Here is a 20,760-nt window from a genome sequence, read left to right on the forward strand (position 1 = left end):
CTTCTCTTCAGGGAACCCTATTTCTTCAATCTTACTTTGCAGTTACTCTGGGGCTTTGAACATCTTGTGACCCTCGTTTCAGCTCATGGGCATTCTTTGAATAGGCTCTGCTACCTTCAACAGTTGCACATACATAAATGTGCTTTCTTTGCCACACACAGTCAAGGTATTTCACATGTTGATGCTTCTTAAGACCTTAAATGCATACCATTAAAAGAATTCAGAAATTGCCCTTGTCTTCAAAGAACTTTCAAAATGAAGGTAGGTAGTAAGTTAGGAAGGTAACACAGAATTAATAATCTACTTCACATGAGGCAATTCAGGGTAACAGGAAACAAATGCCTACATCTGTGTGTTTCCATGGGCATGGCAAGGCTTCAGAGCCTCATGGTGTGCCTTCAAAGAGCACCAGTTCTGCCATGTTCACAACGTTCCTTGAGATGTAGTCCTACAAGCAGGAAATCTGCCATCAGGGCACCGCACAAAATACGACTGGAGACATGCAGAAGGTAAATGCATGTGTGCAGTTGAGGGTTCCTTTTTTCTATATATGAGTACCTGCTTTATTCCAAGTATCTTTGTGGTGTTTAAGTATCTTTATTTAAAAATAAAAGCTCAAGATAAGACAGTCAATAAGTAGTGTAAGAAACAGTTCAAAATTTTTCTCGGTGCGTTATGTCATGGTACTGTGATGAAGTGTGTTAAATGCTGCCCAAGATGACAAAACAGAGGATGAAACAACATCCTGATTTGCAAATTAGACTCTCCTTTTAATCAGTGTCTTGTGAAGAGAAAGTATTTTAACCTGAAGAATAACTTACAGGTATGTAGGTTAACTTACATAACTTCACCACTTAAGACATCCTCCCTTTCAGCAATATGCATTTTTTTCCATTAGTCTTTCCACCTAAAAAGTAAAAAATTTGACAGGCTTATAATTTTCTGATAATATCTTTTTTTTTCCACTCTTAAACATCTGTTACATTTGAAAAACTTGTAAGTTTATTGTACAGTCTTAAACAGAAGTTGGTGAAAACAGTGTTCTGAACACAAAAAGAAATGTAAGGACATTGGCTTTTTTTTTTCATTTTAAGGGAAAAACTACAACAACTTCTGAGAAATTATCCCTTATGATATAAAGTTTACTTTACTGAGTAAATGGCATCAGCAGGATTTTACATCTCTCCCTTCTCAATCAGACAAAAGCTAACGAAGTTACCAAACCAACTGAAGAGCCAACATGACAAGTTGTTGCCAGAAGCCGAATAATTTACTCCAGTGCTTCAGTGGCACTGAGCCTCCTGACTGCTGGAACTGAAAGCGCTAGCAGGAGAAAGCATGCAGCACACTCCAGGATCAAAACAGCAGGGAAGCCCAGACTGCAGCTGGACAGATACAATAGTAAAACAGCTGCACAGCAGTAGCTATTTCATCTCTCCAGAACTCTACACATTTGAATACACCGCAGAGAACTGCAGATCAACAGAACACAAAACATAGACTCAACCCGCCTCTTCTCAATGAAAGGTGGAAAAGTTGCAACCCATACCTAATACCTTTCTGATTTAACAAGGACAGAATGGATACAGGTTTGGTGCAAGTAAGCGTAAGCTCCGTTCAGTACCTTGATTCACACGTACTCCTGGGTCTGTACTGTATATTACAGTCATAACTCACTAGCAGTTCTAGTGCCCTTGTTTTCCCCACACAGCAGGACCAAAACAAACTTGGGACACTCATGCTCATATGAAAGCTATTATTCCATTCCAAAATGCTGAAGCAGCAAGCTTACTTCACTGACCAAAAGCACAAGCAGAAGCAGAAGAGTTATTAGGCTTCCACTTTCTTCCCATTCAAAGCCTAATGTTGCAAGTGGAGTGTTAGTGTAATTATGCTACTGCAAATTTGATGGAACAGTTGGCACCTTTACACACTTCTGCTTAAAGAGCTGCAGCTCTCCAACATCTCTGCTCTGTGGGACCATGTTAAAAAGACAACAACGAATACCCCATTTCCATCTGCTTGTAAGAAATCAGAGATAGCTGTAATTCTCTAAAATCCAGTCAAAACCGTTATAGGGAGAACACACTAATTGGGACACTAAACCCAGAATATGTATTTTTTCATGAGAAGACATCCCTGCAGCATACACCTTCATGTCCTTAAAAAAGAGAAAAAAAAGGCAATAACATTCCCTGTCACAACTGCATGCAATAGTTCACAAAAAAAACCCAAAAACAAACCAAACAAAACAAACAGCTATTATTTGGAATATGTCCAATGTGGATAATTTCTCCTTCCATTCATTCAGTATTACATCATTACCCAATACCTCCTACATTAAAGCAGGTGAGCCACATGGGTTCTGTGTAACAGAAACATTCAACTGACAAGAGCAACCTGTTGTGTATCATATGAATGTATCAGTCTCAAATCAAGCACATCTGAAGTATTCATAACTCTGGTGTTTTAAAGTTGAATATTCAGGGGATCTCCTCTGAAAGAAAGGAACTTCTCTTTGATTCTTCCATCCTACCCCTCTATTAAGCTTGAGAACTGAACAGTCTCATGGTTTTGATGATCCAAGGAAAGTCTAAGCCACCTTGCCACTATTTACAATTAAACAGTGAATTAAATGTCAATTAAATAGCCAGTTAAACAGCCCATAAATTTACTGCAGCATTCTTCTCTATTCCCTTTGACCAGATTTTCTTTCAGATCCTCTTTCTTTCAGTTGTCTTCAATCTTTTCCTGGAAAATGCATGATGAAGGTGAAAAAGATGCCTGTTAATCAAAAAAAAAAAGAAAAAAAAAAAAAAAAAGTAAATGTCTCCTTAGGAAACAGATGAGAAGTTAAAAAGAATGAATCTTAACGCCTTTGAGAAATGGGAAATTACAAACTGATGGTTCCAAGGATAGTCAGGTGGTCAGTAGATCTGAATGACGTCATCCCATTCATCGACAGGCCAGATACCATTGTACTGTACATTGGACGGTGAGCTCTTCCAGTCCCATGTCTTCACAGGAACCTTCCAGTCTGGGCCATAGTTGGCTTCAATATACTGAAGGGTTTCACAGGGCACATGTACCCTGAGCTCTACAAATTCAGTCCAACACAGAGTAAACTTTGGAAAGAGATACCTGTGTCATAACAAAAGAACATGGTCACTTGTAGAAGACTGAAATACACCTCTAAATAAGTTCATGGAGAAAGCAAGCAACTGCAGCAAGTGGGTATTCATATTTTTACTTATTTCACACCTTCCTGTCTATGAAATGCTACTTACATAGTGGACAGTTTTGTGGCGACACAGCAACCTAGAGAGAATTGAGTCAGGCAATGGGACTCATTTCTGAAAAAATCTCATAGACACCTGTGCCAAAAAGCACAGTGTCACGTGGGTACATCGCATTCCCTATCATGCACCGGCCTCTGGGAAAATCGAACGGCACGCCATCACTTTTCCTGGTTTTTAGTATATACATACAGCTATCATTCCCTTAGTCTATGGACCACCCCTATAAAAGTTTCTTGAGTTCATTTAGTCCACAACTTTGGGTTACATCTTTCATAACAGTCTTTTTGGACAGGAAGGATGGCATCACTATGATTCTATGATTAAGAAGTGTGGGATCTGATATATCTATAAATGATATGGAGTAAGAGATGGATACTATTCTGGTTTCAGCTGGGGTAGTGTCAATTTTCTTCCCAGTAGCTGGTACAGTGCTGGTATTTTGAATTTAGTGTGAGAATAATGCCAATAACACACTGATACTTTATATACTGCTCAGTAGCACTTACTCTAAATAAAGGACTTTCCAGTCTCTCATGCTCTGCCAGTGAGGAGGGGCACAGGAAGCCGGGAGGAAGCAGAGACAGAACACCTGACCCAAACTAGCCAAAGGGGTATTCCATATCACAGCACATCATGCTCAGTATACAAGCTGGGGGGAGTCACCCAGAAGGTCACATCACTGCTTGGGTTAAGCTGGGTATCAGTCAGTGGGTGGTGAGCAACGGTATTGTGTATTTCTGGTGTTTCCTGGGTTTTATTCCTCTCTCTTTTCATTATTATTATTGTTGTTATTATTATTATTACTATTAGTAGTAGTAGTACTAGTAGTACTATTATCATCATCTTTTACTTTATTTCAGTTATTAAACTGCTGTTATCTCAACCCATGGGCTTTAACCTGTTTCTGATTCTCCTCCCCATCCACTGGGGAGGAAGGGAGAAAGTGAGCAGGGAGCTGCTTCATACTTTGTTGCTGGCTGCAGTTAAACCGCCACAGGATGTTATTATCAACAGTAACTGGTTAACATTTGCCACAGGGTCCTAGGAAGAAGTATTTCTAATTCTTTTGCAGTTTACTTCCATATAATTCTGGCACCTCTAGGAAATCACTTAGTCCCTGTCTCTATTTTTTTCACTTAGAAACTAGATTTAACAGTTACCTCATTTAGAATGCTGTCAAGATGATGATACATGTTAGGGGAGAATTGACAAAAGCAGCATTATATACTTTATTATGAATCAAGCCTTTTTTAAAATCAAGTTTTTACCTTTCTTCAATCTTGCCAAACAAAGCACGCAATTCCCCTTCAGCACCCATGTTTAAACATGGTGTGCCAGACTTGGAGCAGCTGCAAAGCATTAAAATACAGCTGCTACCCTGTACTATCTGAAACCTCCTCAGCCCATTTAAATTAAAAAAAAACCCAAATAAATTATTCTACAAATCTGACCTGTTGTTTTCTGTAGAAGGGCCAACATAAGCCCTACCTATAGGCATGCTTACACCCATGGAAGTCCATAGGTAAATTTCCGTCTGATCAGAAAGACATCCTGTAGGATCATAGTGTCAAGAGTCAATTTGTTAAAGAAGTTAAGCCTATGTATTATTCCTGCAGAGGACTACTCCCACTTCTGAATCTGTGAAGTCTTCCACAGGAAAAAACAATCTTAAAATTCCTTTTCACAGGTTAAAATAAAACCACAAGCACTTAGACTTTCTGAAGAAGGCTAAAAGATTTATGCATTTGCATCAATTAGAACCCCCGCATGTTTCTCTAAGCATAAAGTTAATTTTACTTCTAAGCACTGAGCAAACAGTATCAGCAAATAAAACAACCTTGCTTTTATGCCTTAAATGGATAGAGGGAAAAAAGCAATCAAGCACTTTCATATGTATATCCAGAGATTGCTGATTAGCTCTAGACTAAACCAAAAAGCAACAAAATGCCAGCTACCAAGGGGAAAATAAGCTAAACTCATCAAATAGCTTTTTAGCTGTTGTCAACGACTGCCTTTCTCACAAAAAGCACAGACTTTGCCAGACAACACCACACAACACACGAAATGCCAACACTAAACACTAATCGGTTCAATTTCCTTCCTATTAGAGGTATAAATCCAGTTCATACTTAAATTTCTTGCCCGATTTGGCCTGAGTTCCTCCATTCCATATGTGGTCATCCTCTTCATAGAAGAAAAAAATATCAAGTTTCACGTCGTCGTCTCCCTGGAAAGAGAGTTCTAAGCTGTCTTCTACCTGCAAGACAAAAATACTCAATTTATATACTCATAAAAACACCAGGCTATTTATGTCAGCAGATGTCATAAAACAAATTTATTTTGGTCAGGTATGAAGAATGATTTCTATCCTAACTGAAGAAACTACACTAACTCTGCAGTTTTTTTATTTCTATTTTTAATGCCTTGAGAACATTGGAATCTTTCTGCCCTTCAGTGGGACTACCTTCCCTTGCCTCCTTTTAGCTCCAAAAGCTGCAGCAACATCTCCCTGCCCTCTGCCACAAGCAAAATAATCACAGTGAATAAACACGTAATTAGTAGGTGTCTTCATTTAACAAGCTTCCTCTACAACAAAACACTTACTAGCACCATTAACACTGTATCACTTGAACTATGACTGAAAATTCGTATTCCTGCAATTTTCTTTCTTCACTATTCTGCAACCTACACTCTGAAAAAGCCAAATAAAGATCCACATTAGACAATAATGAACAAGCCCAGTGCTCATCTCAAGCCATCCTTTCCTTTCTGAACACCCTACTTACAGGGCTACAGATTATCTCAGAGCTATCACCAATGCTCCAGTATAATAAGGCCCATCCAATCTCAAAGACTAAATTCTACCCTGATTCTCAGGTTTCCCTGAAACCACTGACACATATTAGACCCCTTTGAAACCTAGTAAAAAATTAATCTGAGGTGGAATTCAGAGGCCCTGAACAGGGCTGATGCTATTAAGAAGGGTATTTTCTCCATCCAAGAGAACACACAAAATCAACAAGATTATATGTTTAGGTAAAACCCTAATGAGTAAATATGTCTGCCAAGGAGACTTCAAATACACACTTCTACCTAACTGATCTGCAGCTGTGCTCAAACTTACAAATGTACATAAAGACACAAGAAGCAAATGGCTCAAGTACCTTGCCAAATTTGTGCTTCAGTGGTAAGCCTGCTTTCTGAAAGGCTGGAATGATATCTGTTTTGTAGTCCCTTATAAAGATTCCCAAATCCACGTCTTTGCTGTGCGGAATGACATTGCACTGTCTAAACCAACCTAAGGGGAAAAAATAAAAAGAACAAAACCAAACTAGTTAATTCAGGAACATGAGAAATACATCAACAGAACAAAGGCAACATAAAAATGAACTGATGGAAAACCACCAGGCAGAGATATCTGAGTGAGGCCATAAACAATAATTCTTCCTTTCTCCAGCATGAAATGACCCACATTGAAGAAACAAGTATTCCTGCACTTACAGCCAGCTCTTTCCTCCCGAAAGTCACGAAGGAGAAAGAAAAATGTTTAACTCTTTCAAAGATACAATATTTTCAGTTTTCTAATCGAAATGTCTTTAAGGAAAAAGCATTATGTATCTTGGCCCTAGTCTAATATGGTTAACAGCTGTGCTTTAATTTGAAACTATTATTTTAAGTAGTATCTGAGACGTTAATCATCTTTCAGTCACTACTGAAACCAGTAAGACAAGAAATGGGACATCCTTCTGTCTGCTTGATTAAAGAAGCTTTTACTAACTGTCCATTCAGAAAATCATACTCCCTAGGACTAAACAGATATAAGTCAAATGTGCACACAGGAGTTTTCACAATTTATTTCAGTAATAAAAGACTCTTCACCACTGATAAGGCAATACTTCCCTCTTCAGCACAATTTAAAACCTACACCAACAGGCTGACATTTTATTAAAAAGATGTGTTTTACAATAAATAAATATTTTATCAGTCAGTGATAATCACCAAACTGCATGGGAAGAAAAATCAGATGAGAGCCTACATGGACAGCAGTGTATCCATCACTGTGTTTTTCAACTAGCATTTTAGTAAATTCCAACTCACACAATTTGGGGAACAGGTGATTATTTCCTAAGCAGTGATCATAGTGAACATAACAGAGAAAAACATTAATCACACTAAATGCTTCACTGGAAACTTGCTCAGCATCTTCAAGGCTCAGGTTTCTAAAGAAAAAGCATTTTGAAGTAGGCCTTTTTACTCCTGACAACACAGCTAATGCCACGTATTACCTTCCAACATAGTACATTTAACCTCAGCTAATATCACAAGCAATAGGGAATGAAAGGTTTAACATTTCAGATGAGTTTAAGAAGACAATATAATACAGATGTTTTACCAAGGCACGTTCCACTGCTTAGCCAGAACTTTACCCCTAATTTATTCAGCGTCAGGGCAGCTAGATGGAGTAAAGATTTTGCTTTCTTTCTGAACTCCACTGCATCAAGAGAGGCATCATCAGGATACAACTGGAAGGTAAAGAAAGAGTAAGCAAGATCCTAAGACAGCAAACTTGTGCATTCATTTTTCAATATCCTAAGAAAAAACAGCCTTTAAAAAGTTACTTTACTAGTATCTGGGCAGTATCTGTTTTCACATATACAGCCCAGTTTTTGAACCTGCACTAGAATGACAAGTTAAAATTCAAGCCTGAGACATCAATCTTAAGTTTTTCAGACTAAGATAATGTAAAGTCACAGTAAAATAGAATCATAATATACGTATTTGACACTCATTCTCAGTATTTGACAACAAACACAGACGAACCCTTGTTCTGCACACGCTGAAGTCAATACCCGCAGTCCAGGGAGAAGCTGGGACAGGATCAGCGACTCGCAGCACATTAGTTTATTTGGCGCCACCATGTGTTACAACTGGACATTGACAATTTCTGTCAGAATAAACCAATGTGAACATAAAATCATGCCCATTTTCCAGCTACAACCGTGGCACGATCTTCTGGCAATGCAAAGCCCAAACCAACATGGCAGTCTGGGCAAACGTTACCAAATCAAACAGAGGAACAAGGCACCACACAGCTTCATGACTGTTTAAGAGCTCTTGGGCAACAAACAGCTGAAATTAACACTTTTCAAAACATGCCAGTTGCTTATTTCAATATTAAAGCTCCAGCAAAGTTCAACATACCTTCTAAGCCACATTTTCTCTGCCTGTGGTGAATACTGCCTGATGATTTTCGAGGCAAGGTAGCAACCTGCACTAGTAGCAGGCGTCCCTGCCCATTGCAGGGGGTTGGAACTAGATGATCTTAAGGTCCTTTCCAACCCTAACCATTCTATGAGTCTACTACTCAGAACTTTGAGAACTGCCGTAAGGAAAATTTCCAACTACAAAGATACATAAGATCTTAGTCTTATTTACATGAAATCTATTTAACAGTAACAACATGTGAGAACTGTGGATGTGTTGGTTACCTCTTCTTTTCAAAGTTTTGAAAATGGAAAAAAAAATGTGCTAACGAGTTAAAAAACCTCATAATTTTCAGTTAAAGTTTTAGTTCTATTAGCGCTTAAACTGTGGATTGAGTCTCAGAGGCTGTATTTAGCTTTATGTATGCAAGCAGTCCCATCTAGGTAAAAAACAGTGAACTGTTTGTAGGTTTGTGTCAAGCAATGAAAACATACATTACATCTCAGAGACACTACCTGATTACCACTAACCTGAAAGAAAGCCCGAGCTTCTCTGTACCTACATTCAAGAAATCTAGAGTGTGACATCTCCTCTAGAAAACTGGATGGGTTTTTGGGAATTTGAACTTTTAAGTCATCAATGGAAACAAGCAGAAGTTCTGGCCTGCAGGGAGAGAAAGATGATCTATTACCCCTTTCAATTGCTCTACAAATCACAAGCCACTTTTTCCTCTAGCTTAGGTTAAAATCTTAATGCATAGAACTGGCAGTGACACCTATGTCCAAATACACTCAAACCCAATCATAAAAGGAGACCAACAAGAGCTTCAACAAATTCCCAAGCAATTCAAAATTTTGTTTAAAAAGAAATTCCATGTCTAAAAGCCCATAGTTATCTTGTCAGACCACTGATTCCTTTATTGACTCATAACTTGCACTGAATTTGTTCAGAGCTGCTATGCAGTGCTGTTCATTTAGTTGTCTAAATATGGGATGCATTTAAGAACCAAGTTTTACCCTGTACTTTGAGGTCATTTGCATTTAAAATCTAAAAAATTATCAGCCTTCACAATGAATAAAATGTTCTATTTAACAGCTTACACAGTTAACTTCAAATGTTTACGCACATAACCAGCACAGATTGTATGTTTTAAAAGGAAGAAAGAATGGTGTCAATTTTAAGGAGAAAGTTTAACAAATTTAAGTTTGACCTGTTTGGCTGTTTTTCTCTAATTTACAGCACATACACACATCCTACAGGAACATTGCTCTCAAAGCCTAGTGGCAATGTGCTTGGATTTGAAAACAGTGACAAGACCTGTATTTCCTAAAATATTCCCATTGAAAGCATTGTAAGAAAAGGCAGACATTTACAGTAACTTTACCAATGTAATGCAAAGTTTAAGCATAAGACTATGGACAAATAAAACCAGCAATTCAAACATTTATGCAAGAAAGGAGTCCTCTCAGCATGTTAAGAGCATAGTCTAGATACAATGGTTTGCACACGTCTTTGTGGTATTAGAGTCACCTTTCTTTATTCATGTTCTTTAACATTCATTATTTGTACTGTTATGGAACGGATGCCTGTTGCTTCCCCTTTTCATTTAATGTTCAGTACCTGTATTCAACTTTTGGATACATACTGTTATAGAATGAACACCAAATATCTATCAGCTAGTGCTAAATCTCTTGCCACTTCTACTTTACCCCTGCATTGATATCACATGGCTATCAATAGGTTTCAAAGTCTGAAATATATTAATGGTAAACCGCTGACTCAAGAAGAAGATCCTGTGGTACATTCAACCTCAGTCATGACTACTCACATCCTTCTCCTTGCTTTGACCTGGCTAAACAGCAACTTCCTCTAAAATGCACTTCTTAATTTATGAATGGTGAGAAGCTCTTGCTGCCAGGTAAACAGAACTGGATTTAGCTTCATGCCTTAGCTTACATGCACCTTGAGGGCTGAATCATACATAAGCTAAATTTTACAACTTGACTTCAGGAAAGAGAGTAATTTTATATACAGGAGAAAGAACTTTTTTTGGAAGTGCCATTACGGCTTTTTCTCTCCTCTGTTTTGAACTCACTTTTTATATGCTCCAGGGTAGCGACCAAAGTGGAGTTTCCGGAAAGGCACAAACTTTCTGTCCATATGTTGCTTGAGTCTCAAGGGGCCATGCCAGAGGTAATTACCACTCCTCTCATAGAAGACCACCAGGTGAATGGCATGAGATGCCAGTTTAAATATGTAGTGCAAAGGAATTTCAATCCCAGACAGGTCATCCATCCCATCCAAGCGGGGGTCCTTGTTTATAATTTTTAGCCATTGGAACCCCATTTTCTCAGCAGTTCTAAAAAGGCCCACCTATAATTAAGAGACAGAGGAGCTTAAGATTACAGAAACAAAAATTAAAAGCTTATTGCTTATTATTAAGTGACGTTATTCATCATTTTCGCTTTCTAATTAGACTTAAGCACAAACTACTCAAAAATATACTGCGAAAATCTTCTTTTATGATGTACATAAATATTGGTCTAAATCTCACTAAACAATGCACTAGGTAACACGCTTTCATATTTCCATACAAAAAGGGAATTAAATTCTGGCTGATAAGAAAAGAACCAATCAGCATCTGAACGTCCTTTCAATTACCCCCCTTGAACTGTTTTATACAGGCACATCAGCTTCTCCTCTGGATGCTACAGATATTATCAATGAGCCACAAAGGAATGGGGAGACGGATTTAAATTACTGTGCTACACACAACCTTATTTTCAGTTTCTTTAATTCCTTTACAGCTATGCAGTAAAAATAGTCACAGACCACTTTAAGGTCTCCTGCTTTTTCCTGTTTGTCACTGGTATATTTAGTCTGTATAGAGTAATAAATATTTCCAGCTGATGCTTAACTGATGAAATAATCTTGGATTTCATTTTGTCCCTCACTATCTACTACACCTCTACTTTTAACACATCCATTTAAAAATCTCAGAACACCAAACAAAAGCAGAGATAACAACGCATTAATACAATGATGTTAAGTAGAAGGATGTACTAACAGAAATGTAAACTGTAACATTATGGTTTAAATGTCTTGTAAGACTAAGTTAATCTTTCCAGCCTTGTCACATCAATACCTGCATTCCCCCTTGATAGATTCCCCAAACTCAAGATTTATTACAGCTGTATCTAGAATACAGACTTAAGGTTTTCCTTCTTTCCTAACAGACCACTTTTTTTTCTTCTTTCTGGTGTGGCCTCTTATTACAAGTGTTTATGAATTTTGCAGACAGCTTCCAAAAACTTTTTAGTAAATTACTCCTAATGTATCCAGGGTAGTGCCTGGATGCCTTTTACTATTAAAACCAAGTTTCCTCTAGCAGTACCTTTACAAGATTTCCACACAATGAATTAAGAGGGCTTAATACAAACATGAAAGCACTGTGCCAAAAAAAATCACTGAACAGTCGAATACATTCGAATACACAAATGTGAACTGAAAAAAAGGCACTTACTTCATGTTTCCATGTTTTGTCCAGCAGTGCAAACGTAGTAAAGTCTCTTGGAGCACAAAAGTACTTGCATTCTGGACTAGGGCCACCAGGAGAACTTCTGATCTGTTCAATATCTTTATCAACCAGTCCCAGAATCAAAGGATCGATCAAATACACTGGTATATTGTGACTGGATATTAAGCCTAGGAACTTCCTAACCACGTGCTGTTTGACAGAGGATAAGATTTTAAGTTAGAAACACCATCTTTAAGCATACAAAGGTTAATACATTGAAACTTTTTGACAGAAGGCAAAACAACCCCAACCGCCTGACAGAAAGAAATTTTACTTCCCAATACATTTTCTGAGTATCCACTTTACTTCCATGAACAATTGTGGAAATGGAAATTTTCTCTTTCAGAAAAACAGGCTGCTCTCAGCCCTACCAGGTCTCTCAGACTAAAGTAAAAACCTTTCAGCTTCAATTAGAACTTTCTACATGTTACAGCACTTGAACTGTAGAGTGCTAGACTTGAAAACAGACTCTAGGCTAAACTCTAGATCCTCTGCAGCTCTAGAGCAAGTTGGAAAGCACTTAAATAAACCAGAGATTACAGGATGAGATGCAATACACATGTGGGTACTGACGGAGCTGGCTGATGCCATTTCGAGGCTGCTCGGCAACATCTTGGAAGGGCCATGGTGATCAGGAGCAGTTTCTCAAGTCTGAGAAAAGGCAAACCTCATGCCATCTTCAAAAAGGAGGATCTGGAGAACTCTGGTCACATTACTCTCAGTCCCCATGAAGCTTCTGGAACAAAAGGGCCTAGGAAGTCAAATCCAAGCACATAAAGGACAAGGATGTGATTGGGAAAGCCAGCCAAAGGCAAACTGCACCTAATCACATTGACTGCGTTTGAAGAAGTCTGTGGGCAAGAGCGATGGACACTGCTCATACCTTGATTTCAGCAAGGTTCCTGACCCACTCCCCAAATCTTCTGTATGATGCTTGCTGTATATCATGGATGACACAATGAGTAGGTAGGAACTGAATGCTATCCAGTCTTTGGATACCTGTGTACCCAGGGCACTCAACCATTGCAACACTGCATAAGGGGTTAAAAGCTGTAGCAAGAAGATTCTGTGCCTGACAAGGGGATTCATTAAATTGACTCAGTGGAGGATTTTAATTAAATACTTTTAAATGTCCCTGGCACACAGAAGCCATTTACAACAGTCACAGCCACCCTGCTATTAAAAATATAGTGTTTTTACCTGTGACAGATAAATTTACTTAAAGTATTGTTCTAAAAATACCCCAAAACATTTGCTTAGAACAGCACTGCCAGGCTTTATGACTGTTACATCTCCAGGTTTCTAGAAGAGGTGTGGAAAACCCAAGCTACCCACCCAGCAAGATAATCCTGGGGTTTTTTTAAGTGAAGCTCTAACCTTCCTCCTGCCCAGCTGCTGAACCTGTTCAGTCAGACTCCATAGGCCAACCTCCAATTCTGGCATAGTGCTCTGGCTTCAGAGGGATGTAAAAATGTAAAGACAGAATGTGGATCAACAAACAGAATTCAGGCAACAGTGCTACATGTGCTGTACAGGCAGAAGCAAGACCACTCTTTTAGTGATTTCACCTACATGGAGCTGAAAGGTGAGTAATGTGCTAGCATTATTTCTGTAAATGAAACTAGCAGATCAGACTGATAAGTACATCCCTCTACCCCCTCCTTCACCTCTCCAGGGAAACAAATGCTTTTAGTTGAAACAAGTAATTGGCAGAAACAGATGGTGATCGTATCAAGCAGCTAAGAGAAATGCATTCAAACAGAGCATTTTGGACTCATCACATAGGGACGCTCAAGAAAGTTTCAGGTGCAACATTCTGCTTTGTTGCTGATGATCTTGTAACCTCAAGTTAAAGCTTAATGAGAACTCTGCCCATAGACTGGAAGCCCACTATGATCATGTCACCTAACATGGTAGGTAGTTCCAAGGGGTGCCACCTCCAAGAATAGTGAGACATTCCAGGTGCAATCCAACAGTCCACAGGGCAGCTGATCAGGATTACTCCTAAGAACACCTCTTAACCAGTGCACACTTCCTCTTGCTCAGCAGAAGCAAGGTGTTTAAATGGCTATTTTGCTAACTAGTAACATTAGCATCCAAAGAAAACAGCAGCCAGCTCCCAGTGCATCGTTCTTTAACCATCTGCGCTGTTTTTTCTCTAGGAGATCTGTTAAACAAAAAACTTCTATAAAGTGTATGGAAAACTAATGCTAACTACGAAATCATACTGAGCTTCTGATTCCCTGAGGCCAACATGATGCTTTGGTTGCACTCAATCCTTCAAACCTTAAACAAGACACAACAAAAAATACCCTATTTCAAGTATTTAATGGCACTGCTATCACTGCTCCTGAACCCTGCAATACAGAAACTGGTAAATGCTGAAATGTAACATTTTCCTGCTTGTGAAGAGCTTTATGACCCAGCATAAACAAGTAACACAAAACACTGAGCAGCAGGTTAAACAACTGCTGGGGTGAGTGAGCAAAGGGGTATTCTGTGACCTGCGACCTGCAGCTGATTTTTTTACTATGCTACTGACTATCAACAAGCTGCATGCCAAATAAGCCAATCTTTTCAATACTCAGTCTGAAAGAATACAAAAGCCTGGATCAAAACTTCTACAGCAGAAAGAACAAGTTTTGCTGCTGCTTAGAACTTCAACAACACTAGTAAGGACTGCACAGAAAAGGCTGCTAACCTGTAACTGCTTCTCAGTTCTATTTTAAACTGATGTTTTGAAACACTTCATAACTTTACTCAGTGAAAAAGAATCTTTTAGTCCTTAATACTAGAAAACCCCCAGTAAATTTGAAGGAGAACTGTGCAATTCCGTGAGAGTTCTCTGAAACTGGCAGAATCACCATATTAACCAGTAACGTACATACCCATCTAGTGCTGTCTTGGCCTGACAGGCTTCCTCTGACTTTGGAAAACACTGCTCCATTCTGTCAAAACCAAAGAAGGAAAGTGGGAGGGAGAAAGAAAAGGGAGAAAAATTAAGTTTCGGTTGAATTACTGCTCAGGATTTCTTAGCAGGACATTCAGAGGTATTAATTCAGCCAGCATTTTAGAGTTATGGCTGTGGTTATTTTATGCCTCCGGTCACTCAACTACATTACTGAACGTGAAATCATAAACAACTGCTCCGGCATAGTGTATTTAGAAGGACAACACAAGCCTTGAGGACTTCCAGACATACAAGGATTCCATGATCAGACTTCAGGTTTCTAAGTCAACAGAAGTAAAATAGGAAGATGACAAATACAAACCCTGTTAGGCAAACACCACTAAGGGAAACACAACAGGATTATGCCTCAGTCTTTTCAGGTGTAATCCTAGAGAGTTAAATTTGAAAGCGAATAGATTCATATGACAAAGCCGAGGTGGCTAGCGGCTTGGCTTTTAGCTTTTCAAAAGCATGAAGAATTTCTCATTCACAGCCTTGCTGTTCACAGTCAGAAACTATAAGAAAATCAAAGGTTGTGGTACTACCCAGCACTAAGACTGCCTGCATTTGTTAAGAAAGTCCTCACCAAAAGAAAACAAACTCAGGAAGTATGATACCAATGCAGCTCTTCCATAAAAATAAAATTACTTAGTTCAATCTGCACTGCAACCGTAAACTATGAAGCCATAAAAAAACCCACAGTATTTAATTTACAATAACACTGAACCTCTTTTTCTATTACAGAAAATCAGCCTCACCTAAACATCCCACTCATAGTTTAAAAGCAGGATTTAATCTGTTACCTAGAAAATTATGAACCCTGAATCACAAAACACTAAGGCAACTGCAGGTCTCTCAAAAACATCACTGCTGGAAAAACTTGCAACCAATAAATGCTGTCTTCCTTGTTTCTTCAAAGCCCCGAGATAGCACTTGGTTTGACTTTACTTTCCACAAAAGTCACTTAAGAAGGCTTGTGAAGATTAAGCAGCTAACGACATCCCATTTTAAAATTAACGGGACGCCTCCGGCTGACACAATGACTTAAATATCAGGGTGACAACTTCACCTGATTACTCCTGACACCAGCACCTTCCTAGGGCTACCTACCTGCTCCACGTCAACACTGCAGGAATTGCTAGCCACACGAGGGCAGTTCGGAGGTGGCTCTGGCGCTGCTAAGGGACTCTGAAGAGAGTAGACATTATACCGGGTTTGTTCCACAAAAGGAAGCCTGTGCAGTACAGCTCTCTTACCTTCTGCGACAGGTAGAACTTGTAATAGTACAACTGGAAGAGAAGGAAAATCAGGCTGGTCAGAGAGAGGAGCGCCAGAACCACGTTCTTGTTGATTTTCTGCATTAGTCTGCGGGGCGCTGTCGATCACCGCCTGGAAGCTGCGCCGCGTCGCTCATCTTCCCCGGCTTCCCTGCTCCTCCCTGCGCGCCGCCGGAGGGAAGCGGGGACCGCAGCAGGCCGCAACCAGCAGGCCCGAGCTCGCCGCACTGCAGCTCCGCGCCGAGGCCCTTGGAAAAGCCGCCCGCGCCCCACCCGGCCGCAGTCCCCCTCACCCACCGTGCCACCCTCCCGGCAGAGCACCGCCCGCGGCTGCCCGCGCATGCGCGGCGGGGCAGAGCACGCCCGCCTCTGGGCCTGGGGTTCATCTGCACCGTATCGGGGTACCGGGCCCTGCCAGCCAGCCCCCCTCCGCGGAGGAAGGATGAAACGAGAACACGGGCACGTCCAGTTCCAGGTGTCTCTTTAATAGAAAAACCTCGCGTTCACACAAGTCACAGATCCCGAAACACCGCGCGGCCCCGAAGCCACGCCCGGGGCCCGCCTTCCTGCCCTTCCCGGCCGCGCTGCGCAGAGCCGCGGTGAAGCACTGATGGAGAAGACCTGAGGTAGAGCCAAGGGAGGACCGGGTAAACCCCGCGCCGGCCGCAGGGGTAGGCGCCGAAGGACGAGGCAATGGAGGACGCCGTTGCTTGGCGTGGTGAGGAGGGAAGACTACATTCAAGCTTCCCCTTCCACAGGGCATCCAGAGTGTCCGAGTTCCAGTGAGGCTGGGTGGGGCAATGATGAGCAGAAGTCGCTGCCATTGTCTATCAAACTAAGCATCATTCATAACCTGTGACCGTTATCAGACTAAGATACTGCTGAGCCAGATGTTCTTCCCGAGGGAACTTGTTTCCCTAGTCCTTGTACGAAGGGTGCAAAGCAGGAGGAAAAAGGATTTCTACATTAGCCTCTACTTTCTCTGCTGAAGAGGATGGCTAAAGAAATAAGCCTATTACCCTCCGCCATCCAGATGTGGTATCTGGAGGAGCACCTATCACCTGGATGCTTTTAAATGCTTTCTGAAAGCAGCATCCCTTGCTGCAGGCCATACAGCTTTATGCAGAAACAATTAAAGTTACACTTTTCTGATGTATTAAAAACTCCAGAGAAATCTTCAGCTCCTCGCAAGTAATTCTGAAGTTATTTTAAATTCCTTTTGGTCATACAGCAGGAAACTGCCTAGCCACCAGACAGCACTAACCCCACAGGAGAGGCTCACGGAATATTAAAGTCACCAGGCATGTTACAGTTAGCATTAATTGCGGGGCAAAACCTACATTCAAAAGGTCTAATCCATTGCCGAAGAACAAGCCCTCCCATCCCCAGAAAACGAAACAGTAGCTTCACCAGCCACACCCCTCTCTAGCTGCAGGTACAAACAGTGCACCAACTGTAACAAAGCATCACCAATACATTGGAACCCGACAGACACTAGCTCAGAAAAAAAGAAGAGTCGAAAAAAACCCTAAAGTGCTTAAGGCAATTCTTCATATCCCCATTTACTAGAAACAATTGGACTAGCTGTTAGCAGCAAAAATCTGACATCTGTGCAAACTATTATGTAACAAATTTATGTTTTAAGGGTAAAAACTCACATGTTAAGATCATCTAGGACATCAGTTAAAACTTGCAAGTCACAAGTCACAGTATGAAATACTTCAAGCTTTCTTCTAAGTGTTAAATTACATTTTTACTTGTGCATATCAAATTTACCTTGCAGGTTGCACAACATCTTGCTAGAAAAACTCCATCCTTTAAATGCTCTTATGAAGGGCTGGAGATTACTCATGGTTCTTTCACATCCCACATTAACTACTGTAAACATCCCCTTTCTTTTCAAGAAGGGAAATTTAAATAGGAACTGTAGCTGAACACCCAAAATGAAGCAAGTGACTGGGCACTGTGAATAGGTACTAGCCTATTTCGATGTCTGTCACAATCATTCGGTAGAACAAGTCTCGAAAGATGAAGCATCTGTCTTAACCATCCTCATTCTAAACATCACCTGGGCCCAAGCATGCAATCCTCCCTCACATACCACTGAATTGATAGCAGATGAGCCCCTAAACATCCAGTCAGCTACAGCTGAACCCAGGACAACTGCAGTAAAAAGGAAAGAAGTGAGGAAGAAATATTGAAGATTACTACACAGACTATGTGAACAACAACAATATCTGTAGATAATGTGTGAAAGATTCAGACACTGTTGATTTTAAAACCATGTCACCTTCCAGGATTTTTCAAGACCCAAAACGCTTAACTGGCAGAGGAAGGTGCAGTTAAACTGGGAATTGTTTTGCGCTTTCCTCTGCAAGAACTATTACAGCTAAATTTGTTCAAAATACAAATATTTAGAGATGCTCAAGTTCCAGATATGAAATTAACATTAGGGGCTCAACTGTCCTGTCAACTTCAAGATTTCTCAAGGGAAACAAAACTTTCTGGAGCAGGTATTAGGGAAAAAATTAAGTTTTCCACTGAAAAGGAAAACTTCAATATTCCACTGAACATCACAACCAGTTTATTACTTTTAAGAAATTTCTCCTCCTCTTGAGAAATCCTGATGGATGCAAAGGACCCGCTGATACTAACAAAATTTCACACAGTCAGATGGTTATGTTTTTTATGGGCTGAGAGATACACACACAAAAAAATCTTACTCCTTTCGTACTTTGGCCCTGTAGGAATGGACCCTATCAGCATGAATTAGAAACAGTTTTCAGGTGATCTTAGGGAAAAAAAATCTTCAGTTAGAAAATAGTCAATTCAATTGTGTATCTGAAAATTGCTTCTAGGCTCCTGGACTTGATTAGAGGGAAGAAAGCAAATTGAAGCAGTCTATAATACACAAGTTATTCTCATTGAAAAGCTGAGATTTTTCCATGAAGAATATAACATGATTTTATTTTTTTTTTTAGCTCTCCCACTGTTAATAGTAATTTGACTGTGTTTACTAAGCTTCCAAATAGAAATTGAGATGATGGAACACCAAGGCTCAACATTTCATTTGATTTGTGAAAGAAAACGTAAACCTGCAGATCCAGCAGCAGATTAGGTTAGCTGGGAAAGCACTTGCTCACTGTACACTTTGTCCTTGCCCTTAAAAAAAGGAAATGCCCTAAGTTGGAAGCTATAAAGAGACCTTCCAACACCCCTGCCGTGGGCAGAGACACCTCACACTAAATCATGTCACCCAAGACTTCGTCCAACCTAGCCTTGAACACTGCCAGGGATGAAGCAATTATTGCTTCTTTGGGCAGCCTGTTCCAGTGCCTCATCACCCTCACAGTAAAGGACTTCCTCCTTATATCTAACCTGAACTTCCCCTGTTTTAGCTTAAACGCATTGCCCCTTGTCCTACTGCTAGTCCCTGATGAAGAGCCCCTCTCTGGCATCCTTGTAGGCCCCCTTCAGATACTGGAGGGTTGCTATGAGGTCTCCACGCAGCCTTCTCTTCTCCAGGCAGAACAGCCCCAACTTTCTCAGCCTGTCTCCATACGGGAGGTGCTCCAGGCCCCTGATCATCCTCGTGGCCCTCCTCTGGACTTGTTCCAACAGTTCCATGTCCTTTTTATGTTGAGGACACCAGAACTGCACACAATACTCCAAGTGAGGTCTCACGAGAGCAGAGTAGAGGGGCAGGATCACCTCCTTCAACCTGCTGGTCACGCTCCTTTTGATGCAGCCCAGGATACGGTTGGCTTTATGAGCTGCGAGCACACACTGAAGCCGGCTCATGTTAAGTTTCTCATAGACCAACACCCTCAAGTCCTTCTCTGCAGGGCTGCTCTGAATCTCTTCTCTGCCCAACCTGTAGCAGTGCCTGGGATTGCCCCAACCCAGGTGTAGGACCTTGCACTTGGCATGGTTAAACTTTATGAGGTTGGCACTGGCCCACCTCACAAGTGTGTCAAGGTTCCTCTGGATGACATCCCTTCCCTCTAGTGTATCAACTGAACCACACAGCTTGGTGTCATCAGCAAACTTGCTGAGGGTGCTCTCAATCTCACTGCCCATGTCGCTGACAAAGATTTTGAACTGGATCGGTCCCAACATCAACCCTTGAGGGCAAATGGACATTAAGCTGTTGATCGCAAATCTTTGCATGCAGCCATCCAGCCAGCTCTTTATCCACAAAGACAGTCTTACAGCCACATATACATAGTGTATGGAGCAAGGCAAGCAGGTAATGCGTGAAATTCCATGTTTATTCTGGGTAAAAAATGTCATGCAATTTTTGGAGTTACCTGGTTATTCAGAAAGTTCCCGGAATCCTCACCAGGCTTGCTAGTCAAAGCAGCTGGCAAAAATGTGTGCCTGGACTCAAATAAATATCCTTTTCAAATGCATGTTTCACATCACAAGTTCTAATAGGAAGCCCAGTAATAA

The 20,760-nt window shown here is 40.6% G+C and overlaps 1 protein-coding gene across 2 annotated transcripts; it reads right to left on the reverse strand.

Annotated features, from left to right (window-relative positions):
* Positions 1 to 768: 768 nt before the first annotated feature.
* On the reverse strand, positions 769 to 16,486 carry FKTN (fukutin). Of its 2 annotated transcripts, XM_080638155.1 has the most exons (10): positions 16,288 to 16,486; positions 14,970 to 15,029; positions 12,028 to 12,231; positions 10,600 to 10,877; positions 9,035 to 9,167; positions 7,693 to 7,822; positions 6,464 to 6,597; positions 5,429 to 5,556; positions 2,898 to 3,141; positions 769 to 2,784 (listed from the first exon to the last, which is right to left on the reverse strand). In XM_080638155.1, exons 1-9 carry the CDS (start codon positions 16,390 to 16,392, stop codon positions 2,928 to 2,930), a joined length of 1,386 nt encoding a protein of 461 aa, XP_080494281.1. In that variant the 5' UTR covers positions 16,393 to 16,486; the 3' UTR covers positions 769 to 2,784; positions 2,898 to 2,927. The 2 variants fall into 2 exon arrangements, with proteins under 2 accessions (XP_080494281.1, XP_080494280.1); XM_080638154.1 differs by having other exon boundaries at positions 769 to 3,141.
* Between the last annotated feature and the right edge of the window lie 4,274 nt (positions 16,487 to 20,760).

This window comes from Psittacula echo (assembly GCF_963264785.1).
Source record: "Psittacula echo genome assembly, chromosome: Z".
Lineage (NCBI taxonomy): Eukaryota > Metazoa > Chordata > Aves > Psittaciformes > Psittacidae > Psittacula > Psittacula echo.

What these genes read in the sequence shown, in the direction of transcription:
- FKTN (XM_080638155.1), bottom strand. Translation starts at nt 16,392, where the DNA reads ATGCAGAAAATCAACAAGAACGTGGTTCTGGCGCTCCTCTCTCTGACC. An exon ending in AGTTCTACCTGTCGCAGAAG is followed by an intron (nt 15,030 to 16,287) that starts GTAAGAGAGCTG and finishes TGGTTTTGACAG; the next exon opens with AATGGAGCAGTGTTTTCCAA. An exon ending in AAATCGGGCAAGAAATTTAA is followed by an intron (nt 3,142 to 5,428) that starts GTATGAACTGGA and finishes GTTATGACACAG; the next exon opens with GTATCTCTTTCCAAAGTTTA.